The 26,776-nt window shown below is 47.4% G+C and overlaps 2 protein-coding genes across 2 annotated transcripts; one reads left to right on the top strand and one right to left on the bottom strand.

Annotated features, from left to right (window-relative positions):
* Window positions 1-550: 550 nt before the first annotated feature.
* Window positions 551-14,098, bottom strand: LOC146655006 (glutamate dehydrogenase, mitochondrial-like). The gene is made up of 13 exons (XM_085427685.1): window positions 13,295-14,098; window positions 9,657-9,737; window positions 9,504-9,559; window positions 8,089-8,152; window positions 7,804-7,898; window positions 6,281-6,460; window positions 4,827-4,964; window positions 4,546-4,683; window positions 3,777-3,857; window positions 3,545-3,668; window positions 3,373-3,464; window positions 3,229-3,291; window positions 551-2,443 (listed from the first exon to the last, which is right to left on the bottom strand). The coding sequence occupies exons 1-13, from the start codon at window positions 13,701-13,703 to the stop codon at window positions 2,324-2,326; spliced, it is 1,641 nt and encodes a 546-aa protein (XP_085283811.1). The 5' UTR covers window positions 13,704-14,098; the 3' UTR covers window positions 551-2,323.
* shld2 (shieldin complex subunit 2) lies at window positions 13,542-26,745 on the top strand. The gene is made up of 11 exons (XM_085427689.1): window positions 13,542-13,674; window positions 19,117-19,284; window positions 19,568-20,304; window positions 20,926-21,076; window positions 21,419-21,526; window positions 21,600-21,794; window positions 21,943-22,089; window positions 22,444-22,653; window positions 22,803-23,046; window positions 23,166-23,281; window positions 25,334-26,745. The coding sequence occupies exons 2-11, from the start codon at window positions 19,125-19,127 to the stop codon at window positions 25,513-25,515; spliced, it is 2,250 nt and encodes a 749-aa protein (XP_085283815.1). The 5' UTR covers window positions 13,542-13,674; window positions 19,117-19,124; the 3' UTR covers window positions 25,516-26,745.
* Window positions 26,746-26,776: the final 31 nt, after the last annotated feature.

Consider the following 26,776-nt stretch of genomic DNA (forward strand, 5'->3'; position numbering starts at 1 on the left):
CAGCTCGTTCATCATACCCGTGTCCATCCTTCAGATAGTTTTTGCTGTACTTCAGCAGGTAAACTTTATTTAGACAACACTGTCAGGGCCATGAACAGCAGCCAGTGATGCAACACTGCCACCTTCAGGTCAAGCTGTGAGACGCCACCTGCACGTCCACAGATGTCAGTCACAGCAGGGAGCAGAGGTCGTGCTGCGACAGCGCCCCCTGCTGGCTCCCCTGCAGCACTCCTTCGCACAGCTTACATTTTACGACTCAACGTCCTCATTTATTGACTTTTGGTGGTCAGAGTGACTCATTCTTCCTCTTCTGCATCATAAAGTTGATTTGATTTTTATTGTTTGTGTTTATCAGCATGTAAACAAACAAACGTCTGTAACGAGCCAACATGTGCACACGAGCTCACTCCAGTGTGTGACGACCAGCTCTACACATCAAACACTTTGATAACATTGTTTTCATATTAACCTGCAGGTTTGCCTTACAGCACAGGGTCCATCCAGCTTTTCAAAATGATTTGGCAACATGCAAAAACAACTGGAAACAAAACAAACTTTAGAGATTTTATTTTGACACCAATACAAATGAAACTTTTTTTTTTTGCATTTTTTAAATGATCATTTTCCAACTCGACCTACGGCCAGATCGGACCCTGCACCTCTTTTGTTCTTAAATATAAATTGTATTTGCACTGAAACAAAACGCTGTTAGCTGGAGACTGAACAATAAAGCTTGATTTTAAAAAAACGAAACACATTCAGGCGTCACTTTGTTTGGATTTTATTTCTCTTTAACATAAAAACTCAGAGTCCACAGAAGGAACAAGTGTTTGACCCCGAGAGGCGAGGCTGCCAGGGGGCGCTGTGACGGCGAGGTCGCAGGGAACCGTCTGTGTTTGCATAGTTTGTAGTTTTCTTACAGCAGGTTTCTGATTTTTCAAACATTTCAAAGAAGAAGAAACAACTTTTGGTTGTGGTCATTATCAGAAAATAAAAACTAAAGCTGGAATGAAACAGACGTCCTGACTGAACGGCACTTTATCGGCGCAGCAGATTTCCCCTCATTTAACAAAAACAAACTTTTGTGAAACTTCAAATTTTTGAATAAATTTTGTTTTTTTTTTTAAAGTGAAACAAACTTTCTGCAGCTAAAGATGAAATCTTCTAAATTAATCTACAGATTTCAAACAGTGAAAAATAAATATCGGCTCTTTGGTCGAGTTTTTCCTGACCTGAATGTTTTGGGTCTGGAGCTCCGGCGGCTGGACTGATGATAAGATGATGAAGTTTTCTCTGCTGTAAACGTCTGCATTCAATTGGATGTTTTTTAAAATTTCAGCGATGGCTGTAAACGAGTTATTGCTCTTAATAAAGTGACTGTGGGCAGAAGAACATTAAAGCGACAGTCCTGAGGCACGTGCACACGGCGTCACAGTAGAAGAAGAAAAGCACGACACGGTCAGAAGTATGTGGACACCCACAACGAACTGATCTGGGATCAGTGTTTGCAGCAGCAGACGTTCCCTCCACGATACGAACCGGGCCCGTTAACGGAGCCTGAAGGAGGCGACCTACAGACCACTGTCACTCGTCCAAACCGAGTTCAGCCTCGTTTCAAGTTTTTAACCTTTCGAAAGATAGAAAAAGATTCATTTAATCCTGAAGTTATAATCTCTCACAGGTCTGATCTGTGTGTGATCTCTGTGACAGCACTGATCCAGCGTTCCCACAGAGCGCCGGCACTTTCCCCACAGTTACAGAAATGAGAAAAAGGAAATCATCTCAAGTGTGCCAACAGAAATGTCCCGCTGCACGTCTTCAGGTTTATTCAGTGATTGCACCTTTTTCTAATCATGCGTGTTAAACCGACACTTCAGCTCAGTTTGTTCATGATTCAACCCGAAAATATTAATAAAACAATAAAAATGAAAAAACAAATATTGTTTCTTCCTGAAGCTCGTTTTATGACTCGTCTACTCGAGGCTTTCGGGACCGCGACACTCCAGAGAAAGGAATCGTTTCATCTGAAAGGCTCCGCCCACATCATCTGTGGGGTGTCCACATACTTTTGGCCAGTGAGCTCAGATAATTTGTCATTTCTGTGCAGGAAGCAGCGATTCAGGTGAGCGACCGTGGCGTTAAAGCTGCCGACCGCAAGTTTCTTTGGTTTTTTAAAGTTTAAATTCAAAGAAGGACACAGACACGAGGAGGAGGAGGAGGAGCGACTGCACCAAGACGAAGAATCCCAGAGAAATTCAAACACACGTGGAAACTAAACTCAGGTAGGACAGACAGACGGACGGACAGGTGGATGGAGGCGGGTCTATGTGATGATGAGGCCGGCCTCGCTGTAAACCTTGAACACCTTCTCGATGGCGTTGACGTACGCTGCCGTCCGCAGGTCCAAACCCAGGTCGTACTTGTTGGCGGTTCTCATGATTTGCTGCATCGGTGAAGAGACAGGAAGTGACTCAAACACGTTTGTTTCATGAAATCAAATATTACAGACTTTTATCAGCGAGCACGCGATGCATTGATTTATCATCCATGTGTTCATCAGGGTGAGGGGTAGATTTATTCTAATAACCCTGACACTGCGTTTAAACTGTGCTGTCTCGTGTCATAAACGATCCGTCAGGAGTTCCTGGCGATGTGCTCACTTCCTTTTCCCCCCTCGGTGGGAGGAAGCGTGTAGCCGCTAACGCTGTCACGTTCAGATTTCTTCAGAAGGAAGCACGGGAGGAATATCTGTCGTTCCAAAGATTTCATTTGCTTTGACAGTTGAAATGACAAAAGTTACAGCTTCTGTTTAACTTTTGTGTCACCGTAGAAACGAACCAACAAAATCAGGTCAGGGTCACGCCCTTCGGGGAGGTGTGGTCTCTGAGGGCGCCAACTATAATAAATAAAAATACACGTACATCTGCATTTATTCTGACGTACTCTTCATAACAGTCGGGTTATGATCCAGGTGTTTGCAGATGTGAGATGTGAAAGTTTAATGTAACCTTTGGGTCGTCTGATCACCCGCGTTAAACCAAAACTGGGATCAACGGATGAAGTCGCTCATCATCATCATCGTGTATATTTATCTCAGTTCCACATCGACTGTGACAATAACAATTCTCTGTCATCATCTGCGTTATCGCTTATTTTGAGTCATAAACTGGTCGCGGTGACGTTGTATGACTTTCCCTTCGTGCGGCGCTGCAGGTTTGGCGTGCTTACCCGGGCAGAGCGCTCCATGGTGTAGGCCAGACCCGAGTGAACGATGTCCTTCTCAGACGCTCCCTGAAACCACAGAGTGGAGCTTACACACCTGAGGAAGAGGAGGAGACAGTACTCGAGTACTACGAGTATGTGTGTACTCACGGCGATCCGAGCCTGGAACTCAGAGGTGGGGACGACGGGGACGGAGCCGCCGTGTTTGCCGAACTTCCTCTCCAGACTCTCCTGGACCGACACTGCAGGGAGACGAGAGCGTTACTGACAACAAAGATCAGAGCGTTGGTGGGAGGCTTCCTGAGTGGATGCTCAGACTCACTCAGCAGGTGATAGTTGGAGTCTCGCTCGTATTTGAAGGTGAGTCGCCCGTAACTGACGTGGTTCAGGTTCTTCAACCACTCGAAGTAGGAAACCGTCACACCGCCAGCGTTCAGGTACATGTCCTGACCCACGAGAGGAGAAGAGAGAGGGGATAACACAGACGTCTCGTTTACTTCAGTCTGAGACTAATTAACCTTTGACAAAGGTCACGAGCGTTTGCGTCCACTGACCGGGATCACCAGGATGTTTCTCTCCAGGAAGATCTGGTCAGCTTCAGGTGTAGTCGGCCCGTTGGCTCCCTCTGCGATGATCTGAAGGTACCACAGACTCCAGGTCAGTTTACTGATGGAAACCCACAAACGGTTTCCCAGGACGGACATTTTTAGCGCTATTTATTTAGATTACTTGAATTTATCTGAAATGTTTACGGCTTCCAGCCTCTGGACCGGCACGGTTCCTCATGTGTGCATGAGACACAGCGGTATACAGGGGTGCATGTGGAGTTCCTCCATCATTGGCCCACTGGATTTTAATATAACGTTCATCTCCAGCTTTAAGGATGTTTCCCAGCAGCTGTTCCCAAACAGTCAGAAAATCCAACAACGACTATTTTTAAATCAAAAGTCTTGTTTCCTCAACTTCTGTTTGTTTCTCTTTATAATTTTCTGCTTTTTGTACTTTTTAAAGGTTTTTATTTACTTTTATTTGTAGGTTTTATTTATGTAAAGCACTTTTTTCTCTTCACATCTGAGAACATTCACTCCTTTAAATTCATACATACGCAGTATATTTATAATCTACTAAACCTTGTTTTCTGTATAAGTTTGTGGGTTTCTTCCTTCTATGAATTCTGCTTCTTGCATGAAGGATTTTGTTTTCCTGCCAGTGCCGTTATTCCCGAGAGTCGGAATAATTTGTGACTAAAGACTGAATTAAATATTGCGTGCATGAGTTATCGTCGCACGTATACGTGATGAGCTGATCTGGTAACCGTGGCACCTTGGCCTTGATCTTGTGGGCGTTGCTTTTGGTCAGCTGTTTCTCACTGGCGGCGGGGATCAGGATGTCGCAGTCGGCCTCGAGGATGCTTCCTTCGTATGGCGTCGAGTCCGGGAAACCCACGATGGTCCCGTTGGCCTGGAAACGACAAACCGTTCAAACTGATGAAAACAGCAGCTGCTTCACACGAATCATAAAACAAACCAGCTGGACTGTTAGTACACTGCAGTGACACAGTACTGCCAGCAGGTGGCACACTGCTCCTGTTTCTGTGTACCCACCAGTTTGTAGTCCTCCAGCTCTTTGGGGTTGATGCCTTCGGGGTTCCAGATGCTTCCGTCCAATTCTCCGACTCCGACGCACCTCGCTCCAAAGCGGTGAAGGTAGCGCATGCTGTGAAGCCCCACGTTACCGAAGCCCTGCAGGCAGAGCAGAGGGCGCATTAACCCATGTGTCTGCTTCACTGTCAGAAATCACACAGCGTTCTCCTGAATAGGAAACTGCACACTTTTATGTAGAGTTATTAGAAGCCGGGTCAGCCATTTGGTGGACAGACACAGCACTGGTTTTAGACTGGGCACCAGCACGGTATGGGTAGAAAAAATAAGTAACTCAGATTCTGTGACAGTCTAAAGTGGCTGCATTACTGTGGCGAGGATCCAGACACTCATCCATCTCTATCCAAGTCATTCAGGCCCTTTGAGAGAAAATGTTCCAGTGTGTTCAACCAAAGTCAGTGCCAGAAGATAAAAACAGGAAACGCGCTCACAAAACTTCAGGGAAAAGCTGATAGCTTCAGTTTGCCCTCTGACCTCACTTGGTCCTGAGGCGGTGACGTAGAGGAGCACCACCTTCAGGGGTAAACCTGGAGGTGCGTCTGTAATCTCGACTGAAGTCCTCGGCGGTTGTTCTGTGACTTTAGTGGTTGAGTTTTCGCAGCAGCAGATGTTGTGGGCACGACGTCGCTGTATCTGCTCAGGTCTGTTTTCAGTCAGCGTTGTCTCCTCGTGGTCCTTCTGCGTCTTAGTCGCTGGATGATTTGCCTTTTGAAAAAACCCAAACATCATCAGCACAGAGGACGGGCGGAGCCTCCTCCCTGCTCTCCAGCAACACTTGTGCTGAACGTCATGAAGGGCATCCTGAGGTCTCTTTGTTGCGGTCGCCTGTTGATTAAATGAAAACATGCAGCTGGACATGAGTCACCTGAGGAGGGAAGGATGGAAGAAGTGACGAGGAGGAAGAAAAGTTTTTCTCATTTGTTCTTCATAAATGGATCCAGACCGAGCCGTCTGCTCTCACACTGTAAATAAAAGATGGACAGGGACAGCTGGAGATCCTGTTACTCCTCCTCGATGTCCCCGTCTGAGGTGCAGTTGCTGCAGTGTGATGTAAATTATCCACAGCCGAGTCAGTGTGGTCAGAGCAGGCAGCTACATGCACATCTGCACGTTGCCTCATGCTCGCCGTCTGATGATGAGAGTTACATCACTCGGACCCGAACGGATGAGGAAACGTCACTTAGGCTTAATCTGCTCATCATTTATAACATGAGCAACCCTTCTTCACATCGGCCCACTCCCGCTGACGTCCCTCAGCTCTTCTGTGAGAACTTTACACGGAGGTTTCGGGCTCGTGGTCATCGTGCTGCGTTCACTGTTCATCCTGCTTTTAAACGAAGTGTGAGAAACTCGTCAGAACGTTGCAGACGTTCTGTTGTGACGATGGCGGAGCATACCTGGATGACGAAGGTCTTGTCCTGGAACCCGGGGTACATCCCGAGCTGGCTCATGTATGACGCCTCGTTGATGAAGTTCTCGATGCCGTGGAAGACTCCCCGGCCGGTGGCGGAGATGCGGCCGTGAATTCCTCCCTGACTGATGGGCTTCCCGGTGACGCAGGCGTGGGCGTTGATGTCCTGAACATGGACGACACGCCGAGGTCAAAGACAAAAACAACAGCCTAATTCTGAAATAACACATGAAATGCTCTCGTGACCGTTTTTACAAATACATGTAGGAGTGGGTCGTATAAACGGTATACGGTAGAAACGATATAAATCTGGCCACCGGTAGAGATTTTGACTATACCGCTCTACCACGATAGCGCATGTTGATGGTGTCATCAAGCTGCGCCTGTTTCTGCTTGAAAGCATGGCAGCGGCTGCAGCAATAACATCTGCAAATTATGGCGGCGACAGTAAAAGCAAAGAGACGAAGCACTTTTGAAATATGGGGAAAGCCAAAAACTGCGCTTCCTTCACTTCCCTATCATTGATTCACTAATGCTGAATTCTCTCGCAGCTGCTCTGTTCCCATGCAGCAGTATTTGAATGACTAACCTCGTACTGTGGATGGATTATCTCAGTTGTTCTCCTGACTGAAGTTTGGTCCTTTTACAGCATCCTGCCATGCGATTGCATTTGTCTCTAACCATCAGGAACCGTCACGTTAACTTTTATCGAATGGAAAAAAAGTTAGCTTCATCCTCCAGCTTCTCTGTGTTTATGCTAACATAGCTGTGTCGCTAGCGATCACGTAGCACATCATTATATAGCAGCTAGCCCAACTTCAGTAACCCTACAAACGTCACTGCTGTTTAGTTTCCTGTCTTCATTTATGTTGGAAGTGATAGCAGAGCTGTACGTTTGAATTTTTCAGAAATCTCTCAGTCAGAACATGCTATATCATGCTTAGGTAACTAGCGAGCTAACTCCCTGCTAACTTCTAACTCCGTTAAATGTAATAACTTTTGTTTTCATGGATGCCTGGATGCTAAACTTCATTGTTACACCTGGTAAAGCAGCAACGCTGATCGTTTTATTAAAGATGAAAGAATTTAGACAGTTTTTAACTCTCAGTGTTCGTTTGACTTTGGGACCTGAATCTGACAGAGTTTAGGACCCAGATTACTCCGCGAGGCTCCTGACTACGGCAGCCGGCTTCGTAGCTTATCAAAGTCGGACTAAAACATTTTTGACAGTTTGCTGAGCGCCGTGTAGCACAGAAAATCTGTTCGAGGTCAGTAAGCACAACCAGAATTCATACATGAGGCACACTGTCGACTTTTGAGAAAATTAAAGGATTTTAAGTCCTTATAGGAAATACGTTATAAAGAAGAACAGACTATATCGTGATATATATCGTTACCGCACATGATTCAAATTATACCGCGATATGGATTTTAGGCCATATCGCCCAGCCCTAATGTGTAATCATACGCATTTGGACGTCACGTCTTTTTTGCTGGGTCAGTACTCACATTGTGTCCCATGACGGTGGCGAAGGTGTCGGCGATCCAGGACATCTCGCGCTCCCCGGTGCTCATATCCGGAGCAGGAACGTCGATGCCAGGCCCTGCAAGAGCGCATCGGTTCAGGGAGGACGCGAAGTGAAAATTAGCCCACGTCAGCTGACTCTGTCTGAACTTCCTGTCAGTAAGATTTAAGCCACTTGCAAGCCACTCTGCAGCCCACCTCCTGCTCTAAGAGCCGCACCACCTTCAGTGGAGCTGACAGGTGTGACATCGCTGTGTGACATCACTCACCGATGAAGCCCTTCTTGGCGAGCTCGATGGTAAACCTTCGGGTTATCTTCTCCAGCTCGTTGTCCTGAAAACACAATTTAAAAAAATACACATATTTTTATTTTGATGCATTTCACCTTTCAGCGGTGCTGGCTGGAGTACACACCCCAGTCTGACCCCCATTAAACACAGCAGGCACTTTTATAGGACAGCACGAGTGCACGCCCACATTTGTCTGGTCTGTGTCTGACGAGGGAAACCAAAGAGCAGCAACTGGGAACATGAAGGAAAGTCCCCACTACCACAAGCTATGTGTTGCAGTGTGATCAAAGGGAAATGCTTGGCGTGATTCTTGTGATCCTCCACTTTATTTTTCCATTGCGGCATTTTGTAGGCGGTCCCTGAGCGCTGTGGTCACGACGGGTTTGAGTGAAAATGAGCTCTCTGCGTTAATGACCCGAGGAAGCTTCTGCTGATGTTCTGATATGGTTCCTCACGGGTTTGTCATAATTGGTCGTCACCGCGAGTGGCAGTTTTAAACCAGACACAGGATCCGTGTCTCCAGGGGGGGGTTAACCAGCAACCTTCAGGCGAACAACAGCATAAACCACGACATTAAGAGGCCCTCAGGCATCTCTGGAGTTTATTTCTTATGTAACCATGAAAGTGAAGCGATGCAAACATCCGTATGTTACAGTAAATATGGCGTCCTGTAACTGCGCTTTCATTTTTATTTAAACGATCATTCTGTCTTTACACAAAGGAGAAAACACGATAATCAAGCAAAACGAACTCGTGTGATTTTTCTTGTGGTATAAATCAAACGCAATCAAAGTCTGACCTAGCGCTCGGCAGGACAAGAACAGCTCTACTTTTAACATTTCATCATGTCTGTCCGTCCATTTCCTGTATTTCTCTCATATCAAGAGGTCAGAGGTCAGCAGTCCTCCCAGTTATGCTCGTGTCAGCTGATCGAAGTTTTCCAGCAGAGAAAGCAGCAAAGAGCGAAGGTCGAGCAAACATTTAGAGAGGGAGGGGGTGGCAGAGGGCCCTGACATCAATGTGGGGAGAAAGTCACGAGTCATCACGTTTCAGAGTGAATCCTGGCGTCTCTCTGCCAGCTGATGGCTCAGCGTTTCCGCTCAGGTCGGAACGTTTACTGTAAAACAGCAGGCAGCTGCTCCGGGTTCTCCATCTACAGCCGTGGAACCATTACAAACAACAAGCTGATGAGCGGGGCCGACTGCAGCATCGTGGGAAAGAACACTTGCACACTCGCGCTTCGTTCACTTACCCACAAGGCATTAGGTTTCCATGGCAACACAATCGCCCCAATAATCCTATTTCCAGTTTAGTTCGAGGCCGAGCGCTGATCAAGAAATAAAACCACAAGGATCACCGAGGAGGGCCGGCCGGCGTGGAAGCGTCGCACTTACCGAGTACTTCTTCGGGTTGATCTTCACGCCGGCTTTGGCTCCACCAAAAGGCACATCTGGAAACAAAGTCACTTTAGTTCACAAGACAACAAGCAGCAGATTCACTCAAACACAGCAGAGGGCGACGGGGTGCTGGGTTCAGTGTGTCCTCACCTACGACGGCACATTTGTAGGTCATCAGCGAGGCCAGAGCTTTCACCTCGTCCACAGACACCTCTGTGCTGTAACGGATACCTGCAACAGACACACGCCGTTATTTCATGAGACTTTCAATGGTTAAAGTTCACCATCTGTGCCAGCCCACCTGCACTACCTGCTTTGGCCACCAGGAGGCCTCTGCCCATATTTGGGTAACGTTCCGTCCATAATGGAAGTGTGTTTGAGCTTTAAGGTGGACGTGCAGCTATGTGAACATTTATAAAGGTGGCCTGAGCCGCTGAGGCGAGCGCTCAGAAAGTGGAGGGAGGTCAGCGTGGAAGTGGGCCAGCAGCTCTCACGCATCACTGCAAACACAGGCTGCAGGGACAAAATGGCTGCGCTCGGAGGCGAGTGGGAAGGAAAAGAAAAACACATGGAGGCAGGTTGAAATGTGAAAGCAGCGGCGGGAGGAAGTGACAACATGATGGATGAGGAGACAAAAGCAGAGAAGGAAGACGGAGAAATGCAGAAGTGAGAAGGACGGCGTGGAGGAGGAAGCAGAGAAACTCGGTGTGACTCAGGGCGGGTGTGGCCACCTCGCCTCAGACACACGCTGCTTTATAGGAAAACCACCACACCCTCCACCTGCTCCACCACGTCTCTTTATTCGCACACAACACTGGATGTGATGAGTAAAAGCTGTAAGCTGGACTCGCTGAAGGACCTGCAGACACACAGCTGACGACACAGCAGCAGACAAGAGTCACGGGAAAGACCGCTGTGACCAAACCATCAGCACACCACAACTCCCAGTCTACTGAGTAAAACACGTCTGTGGCTCGTACAGCGCCTCTTCTTACCGTCAGCAAAGCTCTTTGGGACAAACAAATGCCAATAAATAGAAATAAAACCAACCCTCTGTCATCCCAGCAATCAACTCCAACTGCAGACTGTATATCAAAGATGGACAATGCCATCATAAAGGCCACTGTGGAGTGGAGTTACCAGCGAATGACGGGTGAACAGGAATAAAAAGCCTTTTGTGGCCTCTTAATGGAGCCCTGTATTCCCCCTCAATCACTGATGAGCAGGAGTCAATTACATATAAGATTAATAACCCAAAGCTCATATACAATGGGGCGATCGTGGCTCAAGAGTTGGCAGCTCGTCTTGTAATCGGAAGGTTGCCGGTTCGAGCCCCGGCTCGGACAGTCTTGCTCGTTGTGTCCTTGGGCAAGACACTTCACCTAACGCCTACTGGTGATGGTCAGAGGGGCCGATGGTGCGATATGGCAGCCTCGCTTCTGTCAGTCTGCCCCAGGGCAGCTGTGGCTACACCTGTAGCTGCCTCCACCAGTGTGTGGATGTGAGAGTGACTGAATAGAGGCATTGTGAAGCACTTTGAGGGTCTCGAAAAGCGCTATATAAATGCAATCCATCATTATTATTATTACAAATATCATTAATGCAATAATACTAATGACATCAGGTTAAACAGTCTGTGAGGAGCGTTTGCAGCATCTTGTTGAATCGAGAAGACTTGAATATTAGCAAGATGTGCATAATAAAGTGTCCGGAGACTGTATGTTCATCACGTCCATCATGTGAGTGAATTTGAAACATTATAAGTTTAACTGATTAAATTGTGTGCCGAAGCAGCAGACGTGAATAAATCCTGAGTAATTAATCTGACCGGCTCTGTGATTTCAGAGCGAAGCAGCATCATGTGATCGTTCAGGTTCCTGCGAGTCTTCGGGGAGCTGCGGGAACTCTGAGGACAGTTAAAGGTGGAGGGGTCCATGACGACAGCTGAGGCGGGTGTGAAAAAGCTCTGAGCTGATTGGACAGCTCAGGTCTCTGTTTGTTTGGTGGTTCAGGTCACATGAACGCATTAAACAGGCTCTCTGTGTTCTCATAAACCGTCTAACTACAATCTACCTGAGGGGAACATTTCCTAATAATCGCTTCCCTCCTTTCTATGAACTTCTGTCCAAGCTCCGCCCCCCTGGAGGCCGCTGACGGCTTGCGGTCGTTTACTCAGCTGGATTTTTTCCAGGAAACCTTCACTGGGCGGCTCGAGGCTCAAACTGGCACCAATTTGTCAGCAGAAACATGAGCCGAGTAAACCTGTAATAGCAGGAAAAGCTCAGGTCTGTGTGTGACCGGAGCCAGCAGGCACGGCCTCACAGTGGAAACCCCAGTAAAACCAGCGTTTCCACTGTGAGGCTGGGGTGTGAGCTCAGAGCAGGACAGTTTCTGTCCAGCACACAGGAGGAAACTGGTCATCAGAGACAGTGTGTGGGTGGATTAAGGTGCAGCTCAGGCAATAACCTGACACCCCGTCAGCGTCATGAGCTGACATGTTAAAGAGTGAGTGCGGCTCAGGCTGAGTTGTGTCACAGCAAGTCTGCATTCAAAGTCACTCAAAGCAGCTTCGAATCCTCTGCTGCACCATCGTATCTGTTCAAGTCTCCAAACGTGGTCTTTCGTGCTCCGAATAAACCAAGCATTTCGTTCACGACACCTCCACCTGTCGGACCACTGTGACCCCCGTCTCCACATGTACTGCAGAGTCTGAACCTCGGACCAAACAGAGTGATGGCACAGAGCTCAGAACAAAAACACGGCGCCCTGAGCTCGAACCGGACTGACAACATTCCTGCCTCAGGCGGAAACGTCAGCACCAGGAGACAACGCTCCTTTCAGCATGTACATACACGTCACACACACAGATCCTGTCCAGCAGCTTTTGCAGTCAGAACTGTGATCTGCAGCAGGCAGTGGACCCGCTACAGGCCAGAACAGAAGCCTCCAGCAGGGTGCGGGGCCACATCCCACAGGGGTCATGGCTCAGCAAGCCCCAGACACGCACACACATGCAGCATTCACGCCTCACTCTCGCCCACCCCAGCTCTTATACTACAGCTCTTTTACAGTGCAATATTTGCATTATTGTTCATTGCCGTTTCAGAATCAGAATCAGAATACTTTATTCATCCCTGGGGGAAATTATTTTTTGTTACAGTGCTCCATTTTAAACCAACATTAAGACAAGACAGACAATACACTAACTAAGAATAGTACAATATATATATATACATACATACATACATACATAAGTCACTCATAAATAAATAGTTGGAAAAGAAACATGTGTAGTTGTAGCAGCAAACAGTGTGTTAAGTGGATGCGTTTGCTTGACGTCGTTATTGGTTTAACCGAGCTATCTTTGAACCTTTACCTCAACCGTCTGATGTTATTAAAGCTGTGTTTCAGGTTCACACAGGAAATCCCTGCTTTGGGGATGAATGCACATTAATTAGTGAGAGGAGAGTAAAATCCTAAAGTGGCTGTCTCACTGGACGAAAGCTTCCTCGGGCTGGTGTGAATAACATTTCCTGCACATCTGATTTTAGTTTCTTTGCGCATGCACAATGTGGTTTTAGTTGGTTAAAAGACGGGAGTCTAGTTTTAAATCACAGTAAAAGCACAAAAATCTAGTCTGTCTGAATCAGGCTGCTTTCAAACCCTTTACATTCATTTTTCATGTGGGTTCAAATCGTGTCACGCCGGCTCTGCGCGAACGTCGCTTCACGTTGTTCAGTGAAACTTTTTTCAGCGGTGCTAACAGGCGCCGGGCGCGGGAGACTCACCTCCCTTGCAGGGCGTCCGGTGCTGGCTGTGCTGAGCCCGGTAGCCCTCGATCACCTCCCACTCCCCGCTGTCTCTCTTGATGGGGAAGCTGACGCTCAGGACGTGGTTGCACGGCTTGATGATCCGCAGGATCCCGCGGACCCGGCTCCTCTTCTGCTCGGCAGTCTCTCGAGTCTTCAGGTCTTCCACCAGCTTGTCCTCCACGATAGCGGCGCCCTTATCGAAGAAGCCCTCTACCATAGTGAAGAAGTTCGGGTCGTCGGCCGGATCTACGGCCTGGCTGTAGCCGCGGTGCCGCAGCAGGGACGCGGACGCCGGCAGAACAGAGTCAGCAGCGGCGGCGGGGTACCCCGAGGCCAGGACGCCGCCCGCTCCCCGGGTGAGTAGCTCTCCGAAGTACCGGTACATTTTCACGGTTTGTAGAAGTTCGCTGTCCCAGGGAGGTGAGACGAGACCGCGGGGAAGACGAGGAAATGGAGCCGCGTAAACACAGAGCTGTACCGCAGCAGCGGCTCCTCCTTCCCGCCGCCCCTTCCTGTCAAGCTACACCGCCGCGTGCGGCGCCGGGCAAGACGTGCGGCTCAATTTCATACACAAAAACCCGCACGAGACTGTAACGGCAGCACCGGGGAGGCACGTAGCTTAGCTTATCGTTAGCTTTTGGCAACACCCGGAAAAGTCGTTAAAACTGAACAACTTATTAAATAAAGTGCAGAGAAGCACACGGAGAGGACCAAATACCGCTCTAAAACGGAAGCATCCACCCAAAAATGGACATTTTGATGGTATTTAACACGTTTAGAGTTAATGTGTGGCGGTTTAAGCTAGCATCGCCACAGTTTTGCATATCCGGTCGTCTGGACTCAACTTTCCAAATAAAAGCCCAACGTTAACTGCAGATTTTCAGCCATTTTCTCCTGATACAGTGGTCCCTCGTTTATCGCGGGTGTTACGTTCCAAAAATAACCCGCGAAGTAGCCAACTTTATTTTTTTAAATTATTATAGGTGTTTTAAGGCTGTAAAACCCCTCACTACAAGCTTTGTACACTTTTCTCAGATACACGTGAACTTTTTCACACTTTGTCCTCTTGTTTAAACACTCAAACTTCAAAACTTCATAGAAAAAAAGTCCAGTATTATAGAATGAAACCAAAGGCACCCGCGGTTGCCTTTGAGGGTGCAAAACGACATTGTTTGTGTTTGTTGGGGAGAAAACTTAAAAACACACAGTCCAGCACTTCAGAGTTACACTGTAGGATCGAAGATTTATATACATTTGACAAGCTGAACGCATTGTGTACTGTACAGGAGACAGGGATTGATTGACAGTGGTCTACAGTCGATCAGGACGCAGAACACAATGCGCTGTAAAAAACAAAAACAAACAAAAAACCCAGCATGCAAAATTGCACAAAAAACGTATGTGAAAGTGCAGAAGTACGAGCAGTACATTCAGTCCAGCGCTCCCCAACATAGGGGTCAGGCTCCTGCTAAAGGTCGCCAGCTAAATCTGTTGGGTCGTCACACTTTTTCTGTTCAGATTTTCTGACCTTTCTGCAGCTCACAGACACTTCTTTGAAAACAAGTCCAGAGTAGAAATGTCTGCGTTTTACTCTAACTTCAGTTTGAGCATCGATTTAAAAAATATCGAAGAGAAATTAAAGCAAAATCCACAGAACCAAAACGGTGAAAAGTGAAAGTGATGGATGTTTGCATGTGGCCAACAGGTCACTCACAAACTTTTTGTTCACGAGCTCAGGTTTGACCGTGTCTACACGCTCACTTGCGCAATTGTGCGCTCTGCTGAGAAGGTGATTGGCTGCAGACTCCCATCTCTGCAGGACCTGTACACCTCCAGGACACTGGGGCGTGCAGCTCGGATCTCAGCTGACCCTTCTCACCCTGGACACAGTCTGTTTGACCTGCTCCCCTCAGGCAGGAGGCTCCGGTCCATTCGCACCAGAACCTCTCGCCATAAGAACAGTTTCTTCCCCTCTGCTGTTGAACACATGAACAATAACCATATGACTGTTCCCACCACTAACACATGACCCTACGCTGTGTCACTGCATCATTCCATGTTTGGCACTGATCACCACCTGCACTCATGTATATATCATGTATATACCTATCTATTTAGCACTTTTAATTTTTAACTTTTAATTCTTATTTTTATTTTCATGTCTATTTAAGCGTAATTTATGACAGTATGTTTGCACTGAAGCACCGCAGCAATTTCCTAATGTTGTAAACCCGCTCAACATTTGGCAATAAAACCCTTTCTGATTCTGATTCTGACTTTACACTGTTCTTACTTCTTTAGTGATGCGCTGATGTCAGCATGTCACAGACTTATTCATACAGCTGGCCAATCAGGAAACAGTGGGGTGTAGGGAGGCGGACCTGAAGTAGACGGGCGCTAACACATTTAGAAAGGGCTGAATATCACAAAGACTGTACATAAAAGACGAACTCCTATTTTTAAAGCATTTTACACTCCATTTGTGTCCTGTTGTTGATGTTTTTATTTGTTCTTTTGCTACCATGATATTGTCCATAGCAACACTAACTTCATAGCTGATGTTGTGCTCAGGGGAAGTTTTTTTTTTTTTTAAATAAACTTTATTTAACAAACAATGAGTATATACAACATACGAATGGATGAAGTATACAAAACAACAGAACATGAACACACAAAGCCAGGGGTAAAAGAAAAAAGTAACAATTATAAGAATACATGCAAAAATTCACATACATATCACCATGAAACCCAAGACTGTGTAAACACAACATTTACACGATAAGTAAATATTGTCAGTGCAGATTCCTCAGTTTACAAAAACATTGTCTGAAGATGATTTTACAGTGTTAGGGACAAACCCCAGCACTCAGATGCTATCAGCCAATCAGATACTGGCTCATCATATATTTGTTCCCTCATTTTTCTACTGCTGGTTAGGATGTAATGTATGGCGTTATTTTAGTGCCTCTATTCTGAGCACACACTTCTGAGCACTAGTGCAAACATGTGATGTCTTGATACATCGAGCAGATATTTGAAGTTTGCACAGCACCATTCTCACCTGAAAATATCTTAAAAGTTTGGGTCTCGCAACTGTCTCGTTTGGGTTTTGGACGAATTGCATTCTGGGATATTTGCCTGGGTTTGGCTACAGTAGCTAGCGAGCTGATTGGAGACCAAAACAGCCAATCAGAATTTTTGCATCCAAGTCTGTGTGTCTCGTGTGAGAATGCGAAATGCAACGAACACGATGATGCTTAGACTATGTTGCCCCCTGCTGGACATCAGAGAGAATGCAGGTTTAAACCACTCAGAAGGTCAGAGAGGGAGCACGCTCAGCTTTGCTTTCACTCGCTGAAAGAGCAGGCTTACAGTACCTGAGTGACCTGGAGGGAGGACGGGGAGAACCTCTATGGAGAGATCGAGGTCTGGAGCGAGAAATGGTGGAAGCTTCAGTCAAAGGTGGACATGGAAGACGCTTTGATGGAAATGCTGTTTGAAGAGTTTGCTCCATGACTCATCCATGATTTCTAAAGAAAACGCTGCAGCTGGAGGTCAGACAGAGGAGCGTTAAGAATGACGTCCCAACGTTTTAAAGGTTAGAAGTGGAACCTCACAGGACAAAGTGTCTCAGGCGCTTTACAGTGGGCTGAGCAATGAGGTCAAACAGCTGGAGGAGTTGGACGTTCAAATCCAGGAGCAGCACAGATCTCTGAGCGCAGGAGGAAGGAGAAACATGAGCGAAAAGATGATCGACGAGATCTCCAAGAAGCTCAGTGTCCAGCTGCAGGGTGAAACCCCAGAAGAAGAAACGCTGGAGGACCAAAACGAAGTGCAGGAACATCAGTCACTGAAGGACGAAGAGAACACCGATACCTGCTCCCAGGAAGTCTGGAAATACCGTGTGATGAAGAGGAGATTGTACGAGCTCCGAGTGATGCGATCCTACGGGAGGAGCGTGAGTCTGCAGGTAAACCAGACACAGGAAGAGACGCCAGCAGGCCGCTGCCAGGAAAATGCTGTCGGCCATGTTTGGCTTCAACTGCTAACTGAGCAAATAAAAAAGAACGTCATTAAAAATGGCTTTATTATGAAAGTGCATTTCCTGTCTGTGTTTTCTCCAGTTCCAGGCCAGAGTGAAATTCTAGGATTTGAATTGGATGTTGCTGATTGGCAGGTATCTGCAGTCTGAGCACTTCACCGTTTTCTGTTGTGTGAATCAGAAAATGAACGTGAAGTCGTTACGGTTACTCGGTGTGGAGGAGTGGCTGAGGCGTCAGGTGCTGCAGGTGCTGAGGTGTGCTCACCTTTGACCCCGATGCTAAAACAGAAGCTGTCGGCCTGGATTCAAAGTGATTTTAGTGCTTTTGAAGGCTGCGGGTCTAAAACGTGTCTGCGCCTCTGTAAACCCTCACCGATGGGCGACCCTCCCCCGGCGTCTCGCGCTCTGATTGGTGGAGCTGCTGGAGGGCTGTTTACGGCCCTGTTATCGTTCCCAGCTGTGAAACACATCATCAGTCTTCACTTCTGCGTTTCTGCTCGGTCATTGTTGTGTAACTTGTTATTGAGTTTGGCTGAGAGATGTTTCAGTTCTAACGAAGCTTCGGATTCTCTGACGTCTGAAAAGCGCAGACGTCCTGGCTTCCTGTCAGAGTCCAGACTTTCTGCAGGTCTCAGAAGATAAAAATCTTTGATCTCACAGTCTGAGACTCACAGATGGGTCATTTAATCAATATTTTGTTGGTAAAACTTATTTATTATTATTTACTTTTTTGTGCTGGGCTTCTGTCTGCATTAAGCTGATTTAGCTCCAGAATAAAGTGCATAATTTTACGTTTTCTTTAGATTAAGAGAATTAAACATTTTTATCATTAAATATCTTCTTTTAGCCCAAATAAATACTGACTTCATGAGAGAGGAACACTGGTGACAGCTAGTTTTCAGAATTGTAAGTATTTAAAGGACTTTTTAAGGAAAAACAGTTAATCCCATTAGTTTGCAGGAACACTGGACCAGGTGACCACAGGACTGTTGTTCATGCTGACGCACGTTTCCTTTTTTCAGCCCTGTTTTGAAGGAAATGCACCAAATTTTCTGACCATCCAAGTATAAGGCAAGGCAAGTTTATTTGTACAGCACAATTCAACAACAAGGTGATTCAAAGTGCTTTACAGAGACATTAGAAACAAGAACAAATAAAAAGCATGATTTAAAATTGATTAAAACAAGCAAATAAACTAACTAACTAATTAACAAACAAACAAACAAACAAACAAACAACAGGATATAAAATCAAAACAGATAAAATCAGAACAGTAGATAAAATCAGTAGTTAAATGTAAGTTTTGAAATTTAAGCTTAAAGTGTGGATTTGGTGCTTTATTCAAATGCAGCTGAGAACAGGTGAGTCTTCAACCTGGATTTAAATAAACTGAGTGTTTCAGCTGATCTGAGGCTTTCTGGGAGTTTGTTCCAGATATAAGGAGCATAAAAGCTGAATGCAGCTTCTCCGTGTCTGGTTCTGACTCTGGGAACTGATAAAAGACCGGATCCAGATGACCTGAGGGATCTGGAAGGTTCATACTGGGTCAGGAGGTCATTGATGTATTTTGGTCCTAAACCATTCAGAGCTTTAACTGAATGCTTTTTATTTTTCACAGTCATTTTACGAGTGGAGCTCTTATTTTGAAAGGCTCTGTGCAGCAGCAGCTGATGATTAATCAGTCACTTGTGAAAAAGCATCCATGCATGGATTTAGAGTGAAGTGGTTAAACTTCCGTACGTGTCCGCCTCTCCAGCAGGGAGCATGTGTGACCAGAGAAAGATCCACGTCTTCCTCGGGGCTCCTCCGCCCGCCTGCAGCCCAGCCTCAGAGCCCGGCGCCGGGTTAGAGGAAGACGATCGTGCTCCTGCTCGCTGGAGACACCTGGAGCTCACCTGGAGGGACGGGCAGCTCAGACCTGCAGGTGAGACGTTCAGGGACCAAACAGGGGGGAGGAGCACTCACTGCTGCTTTGGTCTTTTTATTAACTGAATTACTGAGCTGTAAATGTGCAGGCAGCCACAGGCCATGGCTGTCTGGAAAATGAGTCTCTGTGAGGACGTCTTTGTGTCTCTTTATGGGCTGCAGGTAACTTCAGTTTTAAAACTCACCTGTTAGATTTAGTGATCAGGATCCCTCAGGAGGCAGAATCGTGAACGCTTCTCTGAACGTCAGACTAAGAAAAATAATCCACCTAAATTTTTCAGGTGATCCTGGAAATGAGACAGGAGAGGCGAGTACACACCACGATCCGACAATCGCTGAAGGCGATTGGACAGAAAACAGAGTCGGACAGGAAGGAGAGACAGGGAGTCTGAAGGAGGATCTGCGGCCTGAGAAGAAGTTTCAGGAGTCAGACGCTGGACGGGACGATCAGCCATCAGCTTCGGTTCACGAGTACCTGGACCGCTGTTTCCCTGCCGCTCAACCAGATCATCGAAAACCTGAACAACCGCCAGCTGCCGCACCTCTTTCCTCCCAGACTCATTACCTCACCACCTGGACTCTGAGCCAGGCGTTAATCCTGAGACGCAGTGTCCAATCAGCATCCAGCCTAGAGAAAACCCCGCCCAAACACACCCAAACGCCTCCCTCCGTCTCGTCCAGCACCCCAGAGCTCTTCAGCCCAGCGATGCCATCACCTGCAGCCTCTGCCGAGCTCTTCAGTCACCCCTGTCTGACCCCGAGAGTGGAGGAAGGCGGTGTTGTCCTTGAGGCCACCACCGATGGGGTCCTCTGTTCTCAAGAGTCCACAACTAACGCCGAGTCCCCCGCCGTGTCCCCCAGCAGCAAAAAAGCCAGAATCTCCCCACAGTCACCTGACAGAGGTGCCAACACCAGACTCCACAGTCCCACCACACTCCTGGCCCGATGTGACAGACCAGGGGTGCGGTACTCAGTTCTGGTGGCGGTGGTTCACCCCTGTCACCTGAAGGAAGTCAAGGTGAGTCCAGGTGTGTTTCCAGGTAACACCAGTTTGTACCACAGCGTGCTACAGTGGGATAACGCCTTTCTAACCATGTTTGGTTAGAAAGAAATGAAATAATAAACACCTGGATAAAGAAATAAATTCTAATCATGAGCATGAGATGTTTTACTTCCTCTGATATGAGCTGTGAGAAAGGCAAAATATTTAACCTTAGTGACCAGTTTAGGACAACCTCTGGAAAGCAGTGATGCTCTGGACTGGCCAGTAACTGGTGACAGCAGTATTTAACAAAAGTGTGGGGGCAGAAAAGGCCCTAAACAAGCCCCATCAGGGTAGGGACCAGAAACATGAAGGAGGATGTCATATAAAGAAAAGAAAGCAAGATCGAGCCCTGCAGAGCCGGGCGGTGACTGTTGGGCTCATCAGTGACGACTGCTGAAAGACGGCCTGGTCGAGCGTAAAGGGCAGTGTCATCAGCATACAGGTGAACAGACGTGAGCTCGAGCCCTGAGCTACACCTTTACTGATAGAGGGGGGCTGAGCTTAGACTAAACTGGAGCTCTAATCACACTCTATCCATCTACTGGTGAAATATTTCAAAAGCTGAATTCACGAATGTTTGTTTAATGTCTACAGGTGAAGTCGGGGCCGTCGGCGGGCGCCTCTGTGCCTTTAGCGTCTATTGTAGTGACAGACCAATCTGGCGTTGAGATGAAGGTGGTGCTATGGCGGCGGGCTGCGTTCTGGGCGTTGACTGTCGGTCCTGGAGACGTTCTGCTCATCACAGGTACACAAACACAGCTGACTGGTTTAGTTTGAACACGATGCTCTGTGTCAGGGATGGATGAAGAAAAGACGTCAAAACAGACCTGGAGGCAGAAAGAGAAACTCTCTGTTACTGTTCGCAGCGTCGTATCAGGAGGGATCCATGTTTCTCTGGATCACTGAAGAAAACAGGTCTTCCTCCCACCTCGGCTTCATTTTTGAGGCTTGGCAGCTTTGTCCATCTTTAATTTACAGTCTGCAACTTTTCTTCATAAATGGGCGGGGCTGTCACCTTCAGATGGTCGCCGCCCTGCCATGAGGTGAGTTGTGTCCACGTGCGTAAGCTCTCTGTGTGTTTTGTCAGCGCTGCAGGTGAACGAGGACAGGTGGAGAGGGGAGACTGTGCTGCAGTCAACCTTCAGCAGCAAACTGCTCAACGTGGGACAGATCACTTCCTCCTCTTCACCACCAGGTAAGCCGAGCCTTCGTCCAATCACGTGCCTCCAAAGCTGACCTGCTTCAGTTACCTCTCTCTCTCTCTGTAGTTTCCCAGCAGGTTAATGCTCGCTCTCTCAGGTGTCTGTGCAGCTTTCTCCGAGAGCGGCGCCCCCTCTTGGTGTCTCTGCCACGTCGCCCCCCTCAAGACCTGAACCGCCTCCCCTACGCCACGCTGAGGTCACTGAGGGCAAACGCACTGGTTCACGCCCTGCTGCGAGTCACGCATACACACATCAGCCCAGGTGAGTCCTACCTTTACCTGTGCTGCTCTAATTGAAGGTCTGAGTGTTTCAGCATTTGAAATGCTGTCAGCAGTCGAGTCGAGTCAGTGATGTAGATTATTTAAGTCGGCTGAACTGTTCGCTGCACGCTTCCTTCCCTGTTTTTCAGAGTGGCGTGCTGAGGCGGAGTCTCGCAGCAGGTCGGCGGTTCAGCTGAATGCTGTCCTGACTGTGGAGCAGCCAGAGGACCAGCAGGGGGCGGTGTTACTGTGGGGAGCAGCTGTGGACTGGCTGCCTCGCTTCAGCAGAGACAAAGGTACGCTCTGGAACAAAGGCTGTACGTCAAAGATGGACACAGCTGTCGCCAGACCCCACTGTGGGGTGAAATCTCACTTTCACTCTAGTGTCTGTGGGACGGTACGAGTACTGCAGTACTTCTACTGTAGGGATGAGCCTTTGGACACTTTCACATGCAGCACAGCTGGTGAGAGGAAGTTCAAATGGATTCCTTAGAAATGGACACAAGGAGAAAAGCTGTGTTGATACAATGCTTAGGAGGATGTCTGACGTCCTGGTACCACCAAACTAAGAAACTGTCACTTTAGATTCTAGCTTTACTTTAAGAGTTTGTTGCTGTGAATCACACCGACAGTAAATCCTGCCTCCTCAGGGGCTGTTTGGGACTTCCGTGTCCTCCTGGTAAGGGAGGGTCTGACCTCTGACCTTCCAGAGCTGCACTCCACCCCCTGGAGCACCGTTCAGGCCGTGGACCCGACTGACCGCCGAGTGCAGGACTTCCACCGGACACGACGGTGCCAGAAAGGAAACAGCAGCACTCCGGAGCTGGACTTGGACACGCTGCTGTCCCAGAAGTACAGCGGTGAGTGAAACTACGAAAACTCGCCTGAAACGTCCACAGCAGCTTTATCGCCACGTTTAAGGAGCAGCGGAGCTCCTCAGGGTTCCATTCATGGTCCTGTTCGTTTTTATTTTTACATTTTTAAAAGGTTCTCTTCTCCGCTCCATCAGGTGATGTGGAGCTCAGAGTCCAGGTCATCACGTTCTGCTTTCAGGATGCACCGGCTTCCCAGAATGCACCTCAGCCCGTCCTGGACTGCTCCACGTCACTGGAAGGCATCATGGTGGCGCTGAGCGGTGACATCACTTACACCGGCTGCGGGCGCTGCTCTGCAGAGCTCGACACAGACGCCAACGACATCTACAGGCCGTGTTACCCCTGCCTGCCCCACACCGCTGTACGCCGCTACTACAGGTACTGATGACATCATCGGATGATTAACGGTTTTCTTTCTTTTAGTTTTAAATATAAAAAATAACAAGTTTCAGAGCCTCACAGATAAAAACACCAGCATGTGTTGGTGTGTTTTTCAGACCAGGTGTGCTGACAGTGAGTGGGCGGGGCTCCATCCAGGTGTGTGTTCAGGTACCTCCTGATCCTCTGCAGAAGATCCTCAAGGCTCCGCCTGATAAACTCCATCGTAGCTCAGGTGAGACTGTCGTTCAAAGAGTGACGCTTTATTCCAAGCAGGCATGTGGCAGCACAGGCGTGACCCACAAGCTGCCGCCACAGCTGGGTCGGTGTCCAGCCACAGAGCCCGACCTCCTCATCGGTTTCTCTGGTCTGCTGCTGTCTGCAGCTCCGATGCAGAGTGATGGAACATCTCCGACTGGCCGAAGGAGCTCAGCTTGCTCAGGAATCTGCTCTGTGCTGCTTTTCCAGCTCAGCCGGAGCTCAATGTGGATGGCGAGGTTATCACACTCCTCCACCACATCCACCTCACATCCTCCAATTTCACCATCTCTCTGGTCAAAGCAGATGAAGCACAAAAACATCCACTAGTAATCAGCCCTCCTTCTCCTGCCCATCACTAGCACACCCAGAGTGTGTCTGCTGGTGTGTCTCACTGATGTCGCCTTCCTCACTGTTGACCACTTCCTCTGACAGGTGAACTGAGGCCTGTGCTAATACAGTACATGTAAATCTCACTGAGCAGTTGTCTCACCTGGCTCAGCCCTGCAAAGGTGATGTCAGTCCAACCGTCTGAGGGCAGGAGGAGCTGCAGTTACAGAAACTGTCCAGCAGAGGGAGTCGCTGCTTTGCAAACCTGCTGCACAGGAAACCTGCTGGAAAATAATGAATATGCAGGACAGTCAGAGGATGCTGATTCAGCTGAACATCCTGGCTTCTTAGAAGTCATTTAATCATTGTAATGACACAGTGTTGGTGAAAAATATGGATTTACTGTCACCTGCATTCCTGAAACAAGTGCACAGATGTAAATGTGTGAAACAGCCTGAAGTTCGCAGAACGTGTTTGCAGATCTTAATGAGTGGCTGTGCTTCCATGAATGAATCCAACACGGACTGACTGCTGGTTCCTGTCAGCGAGACGATTATAAAAGGAAAACAAACGGTCAGTCGTGGAACATGTCAAAGCTTCGGGAGTTCCAAGTCTCTAAAACGGGAAATGCACAAGAAGACCAATCCAAACCAGCGGGATAGAAACGGAGCTCGCAGTGGGTATAGAGGAGCCATGGAGGACCATGGGTGGATGCATGGATGAATCGGGGTCTGGCAAACCGATTGTTAAAGCTCTTCCTCAGAGTCTGGCGCTCAGATCGAACATTTCAAGTGGAAAGGGAATAAAATGGTGATGAGGCTCCATCCTCCATCTTTTCCATGGTGGAACCAACTTCATCGTTATAAAAGCTCAGAGAGCTGCACCGGGATGCTTTCTTTGGTGATTACATCATCGTTAGTCATGCAAATTCTATTTTTGAGGTGTGTTTGATGAAGCCAGGCTGTTAAAATAGTTTGGTAATAATAATAATACATTTTATTTATGGCCTCCTTGAAGACCCTCAAGGTCACCTTACAATAATATATTAGCAGTAAAATAAAATATAGCAACATAAAATGTAAACATAAACAGTGTTGTTGGTTTGGTTCAAAGAAAGAAAGCTGAGTGAGCATCCTTCCTGTAACTGTGCTGTCACGTGTCCACGTCCCGCGGCCGGCTGAACGCGCACACAGACTCACTGAGGCCCTAAAGGCAGCGCGAGGTAGAAAATGTCTGTAACCCAAAATGTAGTTTATATCGCCTGTTTCCTCTTTCTGCACTTGTTGTGCAGTTTGCTCGTGTCTGTGGTAACTGCACTTTTTGGGTTACAGTACACTGAGTAGCAGAATGATCAGTCAGAGGGAGGAGTCACAGGAGGGAGGAGTCAGAGGAGGACTCATACAGAAGAGTCACAAGGAGGAATCAGAGGGAGTCAGAAGAGGAGTTACACAAGGAGTCAGAGGGAGGAGTCAGAGGGAGGAGTCAGAGGGGAGGAGTCACAGGAGGGAGGAGTCAGAGGAGGACTCATACAGAAGAGTCACAAGTAGGAATCAGAGGGAGTCAGAAGAGGAGTTACACAAGGAGTCAGAGGGAGGAGTCAGAGGGGAGGAGTTACACAAGGAGTTCTTGGTTTCAGATCCTTCCTGGTGTCATTCTCGGCGCCTCTGCTCATCTTGTCTGCATCTGTTTTGTTCCTCAGCTCCGGGGTCGGAGGTGAAACACATCCAGGTGGCAGCAGAGAGGATCCACACCCTCCTCTCCCTCCCGAGGAAGACCTTCATCACCACCATCAGAAGCAACTTCCTGTGCGATGAGAACAGCATCCCCATCAGTCAGGACTTCACACTGCTGGACCTTCAGTTCCTCCCTGAACCCCGCTGACCTCACAGTGACTGCAGACCTGATGGCAGCTTTGGGATCTGTGGGTCCTGAGGACACGTGTGACATAAGTAAAGAACAGGGCGGGGCTTATCAGAGGTCATAGGTCAATAAAAACTCATTTTCAATGCTTCAGTGATGTTTTCATGTTTCACATTTATACCTACAAATGATAAGTACCCTATATTCTGGAGCACCCTCTAGCAGATCATTACATGAAGGAACCTTTTAAATGCCAGCGCGTCCATGCTCACAGGTGTACACACGGGTGCTCACACACAAACTGCACCCTTTTTGGCTCCTACCTCAAAGCACACTGTGCGCTGTCGATCCTACGTGCTGCACAATAATGTTTAATACTTCGTATTTACTGTTAGCAGCAGGGTTAGCTCCCTAACCCAGCTGAGGTGTAACGAGTTACATTTACTTGAGTAAGTTTTTGAAAAAAATGTACTTTTAAAGGACCCTTTTTGCACAATACTTTTTACTTTTACTTGAGTACATTTGTGAAGAAGAAACGGTACTTTTACTCCACTACATTTGCAAAATTCGACTTGTTACTTTAAAAAAAAAAAATTAGTCTAACACATTAGATAACATGCTGCCAGTGGAGTTTCCGGTAACTTCTTTTAGCCTCTGATCTCATACAATTGAGATTAGAGGCTACATCGCAGCTCCAGTCACGGCTTCCATCACTGCCTTTGTCTTTTCCCAGAGTAACAGCCAAACAGTGCAAGGAGGATCTATTGGCGAGCACTGCTTGTGAAGGACTTCTCAGTCGTGCACGACTCCTGTTCACTGCTAAACAGTCACAGCTTCACAGAAAGAACCTTGAGAGCAAACTGCTGCTGAAGCTGAACCATCACCTCACCGAGTGAAGAAAGGGCACATTTTTGCTGAATATGCAGAAATAGATGCACAACTTATGGTAAACTGAGCTGCGTTGTGTGAAGATGCCTCGTTCAGTTTTCTCTGAGGCTGCTGTGCCATTTGGAGCAAAGATGAATATAAAGTTTACAGCATATCTTGTCACTGGACATTGTTTGCACTGTTTATATGTTTATATTATTTACTGCAGGTATTGGTGAAAACAAGCTTTATGCTGGGAAAACTGAAATCTGGAAATTAGAATTGTTGTTTTTACATATATTCCTTTTGAAAATACTAAGATTTGTATCTTTATTTATTTTTGTTTGTCTGATAGCATTTATCTAAAAAATAAATCGGACATTTCAAACAGTTACTCACTACTTGAGTAATCTTG

This window comes from Rhamphochromis longiceps, linkage group LG13 (genome assembly GCF_057381845.1).
Source record: "Rhamphochromis longiceps isolate RC_006_pf linkage group LG13, R_longiceps_female_GT1.1, whole genome shotgun sequence".
Taxonomy (NCBI): Eukaryota; Metazoa; Chordata; class Actinopteri; order Cichliformes; family Cichlidae; genus Rhamphochromis; species Rhamphochromis longiceps.

Coding starts and splice junctions, on each gene's coding strand:
- LOC146655006 (XM_085427685.1), bottom strand. CDS start 13,703: ATGTACCGGTACTTCGGAGAGCTACTCACCCGGGGAGCGGGCGGCGTC. Junction 6,461..7,803: donor CCACCGTCATGGGACACAAT/GTGAGTACTGAC, acceptor GTCCATGTTCAG/GACATCAACGCCCACGCCTG. Junction 3,465..3,544: donor CTCCAACTATCACCTGCTGA/GTGAGTCTGAGC, acceptor GTCTCCCTGCAG/TGTCGGTCCAGGAGAGTCTG.
- shld2 (XM_085427689.1), top strand. CDS start 19,125: ATGTGTGACCAGAGAAAGATCCACGTCTTCCTCGGGGCTCCTCCGCCC. Junction 21,077..21,418: donor AGACGTTCTGCTCATCACAG/GTACACAAACAC, acceptor GTGTTTTGTCAG/CGCTGCAGGTGAACGAGGAC. Junction 22,090..22,443: donor TCGCTTCAGCAGAGACAAAG/GTACGCTCTGGA, acceptor CTGCCTCCTCAG/GGGCTGTTTGGGACTTCCGT.